Genomic DNA, 6,797 nt, shown 5'->3' on the forward strand with positions numbered 1-6,797 from the left:
AAACAGTGTCAATAATGCAAAAATGATAGTTAAAGGCAGTTCATCATTGGATTCAGTTATGTCATCTCTGTTCAGTTAAATAGTGTCTGTGCATTTATTTGCAATCAAGTCAACGATATCGCTGTAGATGAAGTGTCCCCAACTAAGCAAGCCAGAGGCGACAGCGGCAAGGTACCGAAACTCCATCGGTGACAGAATGGAGAAAAAAACCTTGGGAGAAACCAGGCTCAGTTGGGGGGCCAGTTCTCCTCTGACCAGACGAAACCAGTAGTTCAATTCCAGGCTGCAGCAAAGTCAGATTTTGCAGAAGAATCATCTGTTTCCTGTGGTCTTGTCCTGGTGCTCCTCTGAGACAAGGTCTTTACAGGGGATCTGTATCTGGGACTCTAGTTGTCCTGGTCTCCGCTGTCTTTCAGGGATGTAGAGGTCCTTTCTAGGTGCTGATCCACCATCTGGTCTGAATACGTACTGGATCCGGGTGACTGCAGTGACCCTCTGATCTGGACACAGACTGGATCTGGTGGCCACGGTGACCTCGGAACAAGAGAGAAACAGACAAATATTAGCGTAGATGCCATTCTTCTAATGATGTAGCAAGTACATAGGGTGTTATGGGAAGTGTTTCCGGTTCCGGTTTACCTAATTAATGCAGCCTAAAAATCCTTTAACGGATTTGGATAATAAAAGCATATTAGTATGTTATGTGTATGCCAGGTTAAAGAGATGGGTCTTTAATCTAGATTTAAACTGCAAGAGTGTGTCTGCCTCCCGAACAATGTTAGGTAGGTTATTCCAGAGTTTGGGCGCCAAATAGGAAAAGGATCTGCCGCCTGCAGTTGATTTTGATATTCTAGGTATTATCAAATTGCCTGAGTTTTGAGAACGTAGCGGACGTAGAGGATTATAATGTAAAAGGAGCTCATTCAAATACTGAGGTGCTAAACCATTCAGGGCTTTATAAGTAATAAGCAATATTTTAAAATCTATGCGATGCTTGATAGGGAGCCAGTGCAGTGTTGACAGGACCGGGCTAATATGGTCATACTTCCTGGTTCTAGTAAGAACTCTTGCTGCTGCATTTTGGACTAGCTGTAGTTTGTTTACTAAGCGTGCAGAACAACCACCCAATAAAGCATTACAATAATCTAACCTTGAGGTCATAAATGCATGGATTAACATTTCTGCATTTGACATTGAGAGCATAGGCCGTAATTTAGATATATTTTTGAGATGGAAAAATGCCGTTTTACAAATGCTAGAAATGTGGCTTTCTAAGGAAAGATTGCGATCAAGTAGCACACCTAGCTTCCTAACTGATGACGAAGAATTGACAGAGCAACCATCAAGTCTTAGACAGTGTTCTAGGTTATTACAAGCAGAGTTTTTAGGTCCTATAATTAACACCTCTGTTTTTTCAGAATTTAGCAGTAAGAAATTACTCGTCATCCAGTTTTTTATATCGACTATGCAATCCATTAGTTTTTCAAATTGGTGTGTTTCACCGGGCTGCGAAGAAATATAGAGCTGAGTATCATCAGCATAACAGTGAAAGCTAACACCATGTTTCCTGATGATATCTCCCAAGGGTAACATATAAAGCGTGAAGAGTAGCGGCCCTAGTACTGAGCCTTGAGGTACTCCATACTGCACTTGTGATCGATAGGATACATCTTCATTCACTGCTACGAACTGATGGCGGTCATATAAGTACGATTTAAACCATGCTAATGCACTTCCACTGATGCCAACAAAGTATTCAAGTCTATGCAAAAGAATGTTGTGGTCAATTGTGTCAAACGCAGCACTAAGATCCAATAAAACTAATAGAGAGATACACCCACGATCAGATGATAAGAGCAGATCATTTGTAACTCTAAGAAGAGCAGTCTCAGTACTATGATACGGTCTAAATCCTGACTGGAAATCCTCACATATACCATTTTTCTCTAAGAAGGAATATAATTGTGTGGATACCATTGCCTTTTGAAATCATGTCCTTTTAGCACAGAAAGCTTGAGTAGCCTATCAGATTTATATTGTTGTAAAATGACCAGCAGCCAGCTGACCAATCAAATATCCCTCTGGAAACGTGTCTGTAATATCTGGCAGACTGAGACAAAAACAGCTTCTGCTAACCAGAATAGGATCTGGTTAGCAGAAGCTAACCAGAATAGGATGTCCAATAGGATCCTAAGAATCCAGTAAGATCCAATAGGACAAAGTGAAATTCCATTAAAATCAATCCGAATGTCCAATAGGATTCTAAGAATCCGGTAAGATCCAATAGGACAAATTGAAAATCCAATAGGATTTTTTGACAAGGGAGGTCAGTTTTTAAACTCTGCCAATTTTATCTGACAAGTCGAACAACGAATGTTGAGTGAAAATGATCGCTGTAGCCTGTCTGACTGTGGTCAGATTTTACTAAGTTGTAGCTAGTAAAGAAACATTTATGCATTAAGACATTATTTGTCTTTTGCTTCTGGTTAGCAGAAGCTGTTTTTGTCTCAGTCTGCCAGATATTACAGACACGTTTCCAGAGGGATATTTGATTGGTCAGCTGGCTGCTGGTCATTTTACAACAATATAAATCTGATAGGCTACTCAAGCTTTCTGTGCTAAAAGGACATGATTTCAAAAGGCAATGGTTCAACACAACTTGTCCATAATTACTCCAGTTAAAGACGGGTGGTGTTCCTTAAATGAGGGAAAAGGGAGATGTACATTTCATATTTATCAATTTATAATTTCTCTTGCACAGCACCAGAGGACACATAATGTAGCCTATGTAATTGAATGTAAGATTTAATTTATGTAAGTTTTTATAGTATTTCACTCCATAGCTCATTTCTAATTTGTTAACCTGAATGCAGTAACACTCTCTGACCGGACTTATGCACTTTCAAGATTTTAAGGGGGACAAAAACATCCTTCAAGTTCTGTCTTTGTGTTTATGACATAATTTATATTCATAAGTAGATCTTACAGAATTCAGTTGCATTATAGGATGAACACTAACAGGACCCGATCAATAATATTTAAAGTGTTACTATCACGGCCACTTCATTAAGAGTGAGTATTTTTCTCCTAAAGATGGCTCAGTATCACAGGCTCTCAGACGCCAGTGCCTCAGATCACAGCACGAGCGTTTCTCCTGGAGTGATCAGTGAGTATTACTTTCACATTGAATTTGAGCAACATCTGTTTTATATTAGCAGCATAAAGCATCACATCTCCCTTACAACAAACAATCTGATGGGAATAATAATAGACCAGAGTGGACCAGAGCAAGGGGAGAACTGAAAGAATGCATCTAATTATTTTATTTATTTACAATTACCAAAAAGTGTCAAGAGACAAACTGAAAGTTACTATTACACAGTGTGGAAGTCAATTGTTTAGATCAGGAATCATGAATAATCAGATTTGGAGTGACACTGTGAACAAACAGTTTTTTGTCTCTAAAATAAATTATTATTCAGGAAAATATATGTAATAGTATTTTATATAGATTGCATTTAACAAAATACGCATTCAAATGTTTTTATGAATGTTTGGACTGAGTCCTCATTGCATTTACACAGTTTTGACCAGCAGGGGACACCTTTTGGTGTTTTGAGCACTTAAAAATCATTTTATAAACCAGTTGGTTCAGTTTATTCAAAGTTTGGAAAAGCTTTGTTTTCTTGTCTGTAGTGGTTACACTATTTTTGTAGAAATTATTCTAAATCTTAATTACAGAAAAGCTAAAAGAACAAGGATACACCATAGAGAAGGAACTTGGCCGAGGGGCTTCAGGAATGGCGTTTCTGGTGAAAGACACAGAAGGAGACCCTTATGTGATCAAACAGATGAATTCCAGAGATGTAAGCATTTACCAAATCTTACTCAAGTATTTCACCATAGAAGTGACAATATTTTCTTAGAAATGTTTCTTTTATTCTTCTTTTTCATTTTAGGAGGAGGAGCTGGATGCAGTCAGAAAGGAAGTTGAAATCCTGAAAAATCTCAGCTTTGGATATATTGTTACTTATGTGAATTCATTTGAAGGTTTTTTTTCTCCTTTGTACACCAATTTTCCTTTCTTCCATATCAAAAAAAGTGGTGATGTTTTGTTGTGTTTCTTAAAAATTAAATAGAACTACTAAAATGACCACAATGGAGAGTTGGAGACTGAAGAAGAGTAGCAAAAATTATATATAAATAAATAACATAAATTACAAAAACATCAGTATAGCTGTCAGAAAATGAAGCTATTTTAATATATTATGAGTTAAAGTATTCTTTGACTGAATGTTAATTTATTCAGATAATGATGCGGGACGCATTTATATTGTGATGGAGTACTGTGAAGGAGGAGATCTTTCAAAAGTCATGGAAACACATCAAGGAGAACGTTTTTTTGAAGAACAACTGGTGGGTTTCTTAGGCAGACATACATCAATACTGTATACTTTAAACAACCCTCTCAAAACTTTACAAAATTTGTGATTAAAAACAAAACATGAATGCTACAATGCTACACCCGTAAAATACAAAACCCTTGTGTGGACACACACACACACACACACACACTCAGACTCACTAATACACACACCTTTCTCCATGTGTGCAGATTCTTGACTGGCTTGTTCAGATTTGTCTGGCTCTGCGTTATCTCCATGAGAAGAAAATTCTTCACAAAAATGTCCAATCTGCCCCAAACATGTTTGATGAGACTCCGAACCTGAACATATTTACATGCCCATATTCAGTTATAGTCATAGCGCCACCTATAGGCAACAGGAAGTGACATTGTATGTCTGAGTTATAGCAACTTCATTTTTCATGGCGAATCATTGAAATTCGCCAGGCCGCCACGGACACGCCCTTTAATGAAAACTCAAAATCTTCGCAATTTAACATCGCAAAGGCCTTTAGATTAGGCATACCAACTTTGGTGTTGATCTGAATTAATCTCTAGGAGGAGTTCGTTAAAATACAACGCATGGAAATGACAAAAATGACACAAAATTTGCTCATAAAATTAAAAATAACTGACTTCCTGTTGGGTTTCGGATTTTGCTCCAAGAGACTTTTTTATAGGTATTGGAGAGATACATGTGTATACCAATTTTCATACATGTACGTGAAACGTAGCTCGAGGCGCACACCGTTGAACGTGTATAGGTGGCGCTGTCGAGCCATTTTGCCACACCCACTTCTGAAACCCATATCAGACGTAAATTTTCGCCAGTTCTGAGGTGTGTGCAAAGTTTCATGACTTTTCGAGTATGTTTAGGCTCTCAAAAATGCGATTCATCTTAGAGAATAATAATAATAATAATAATAATAATAATAATTAAAGCTGCAAGCAGCGATGAACGGGCCCTCGCACCCGGGCTCACCGGCAGCGAGTGGCTTTAGTAAATAGGTGAACGGTGAGAAATATGCATTTAAACTCATAAATATAAGTAGAATATATCAATGTTTATTCCATATATGTTCCAATCTTCCTGTTGCCAGCAGGTGGCGCTATCATTATAATGGAATATTGGCCTTCAGATGTGTTCAGGGCTGCACTCTTATCGAACATGTGAAGTTTGGGGAAGATCAAACATTTTATGCCTGAGTTACAACAACTTCTCTTGCTGTGGCGAGACATCATATTTTATCATTTTTGCCATGGACACGCTCTTTAACAAAAACTCAAGATTGCCACAATTTAACATTACACAGGCCTTTAGATTAGACTGACCACAAAAATACATTAATCTCAAAAAATCTCTAGGAGTAGTTTGTCTCAGCGTAAAATATGTCACTTCCTGTTGCCAGCAGGTGGCGCTATGACTATAATTGAATATGGGCATGTAGATCTGTTAAGGGCAGAAGTCTTATCTAACATGCAAAGTTTGGGGCAGATTGGACATTGTATGTCTGAGTTACAGCAACTTCCTTTTTCATGGCGAAACATCGAAATTTGTCAGGCCGCCATGGACACGCCCTTTAACGAAATCTCAAGATCTTCCGAATTTAACATCGCAAAGGCCTTTAGATTTAACTGACCAAGTTTGATGCTGATCTGAATAAATCTCTAGGAGGAGTTCGTTAAAGTACAACTCTGAAAATGCCAAAAACAACACCAATTTTGCAGAGAAAATTCTAAATAACTGACTTCCTGTTTGGATTCGGATTTCGTACCAAGAGACTTTTTCGTAGATATTGGTGTGTTACATGTGTGTACCGATTTTTGTACATGTACGTGAAACATAGCTTGAGGCGCACTCCGTTGAAAGTGTATATGCACTCAGTTGAAAGTGTATAGGTGGCGCTATCGAGCCATTTTGCCACACCCAATGGAATTTTGGCCTTCAGATCTGTTCAGGCCAGGACTATTATCACACATGTGAAGTTTGGGCAAGATCGGACATTTTATGCCTGAGTTATAACATCTTTAATTCCCATGGCGACACATCGAACTTCGTCACGGCGCCATGGACACGCCTTTTAACGAAAACTCAAGATGTTCACAACTAAACATCACACAGGTCTTTAGATTAGACTGACCACAAAAATAACATTGATGTCATAAAATTTCTAGGAGTAGTTTGTCGCAGTGTAAAATATTTCACTTCCTGTTGCCAATAGGTGGCGCTATGACTATAACTGAATATGGGCATGTAAATATGTTCAGGTCAGGAGTCGTATTAAACATGTGAAGTTTTGGGCAGATTGGACATTGTATGTCTGAGTTATAGCAACTTCCTTTTTCATGGCGAAACATCGAAATTTGTCAGGCCGCCATGGACACGCCCTTT

The 6,797-nt window shown here is 38.2% G+C and overlaps 1 protein-coding gene across 1 annotated transcript in view; it reads left to right on the forward strand.

Moving 5' to 3' along the window:
* The first annotated feature begins 3,023 nt into the window (after positions 1 to 3,023).
* Positions 3,024 to 6,797, forward strand: part of LOC132095946 (uncharacterized) — a 60,684-nt gene continuing 56,910 nt past the window's right edge. Inside the window, exons 1-3 of the mRNA XM_059501042.1 lie at positions 3,024 to 3,166; positions 3,742 to 3,866; positions 3,960 to 4,050. Coding sequence (XP_059357025.1) covers positions 3,094 to 3,166; positions 3,742 to 3,866; positions 3,960 to 4,050 — 289 coding nt within the window. The 5' untranslated portion in view covers positions 3,024 to 3,093. The remainder of the gene's footprint in view (positions 3,167 to 3,741; positions 3,867 to 3,959; positions 4,051 to 6,797) is intronic.

The sequence above is a fragment of the Carassius carassius genome, chromosome 2 (genome assembly GCF_963082965.1).
Source record: "Carassius carassius chromosome 2, fCarCar2.1, whole genome shotgun sequence".
In the NCBI taxonomy this organism is placed as follows: Eukaryota; Metazoa; Chordata; class Actinopteri; order Cypriniformes; family Cyprinidae; genus Carassius; species Carassius carassius.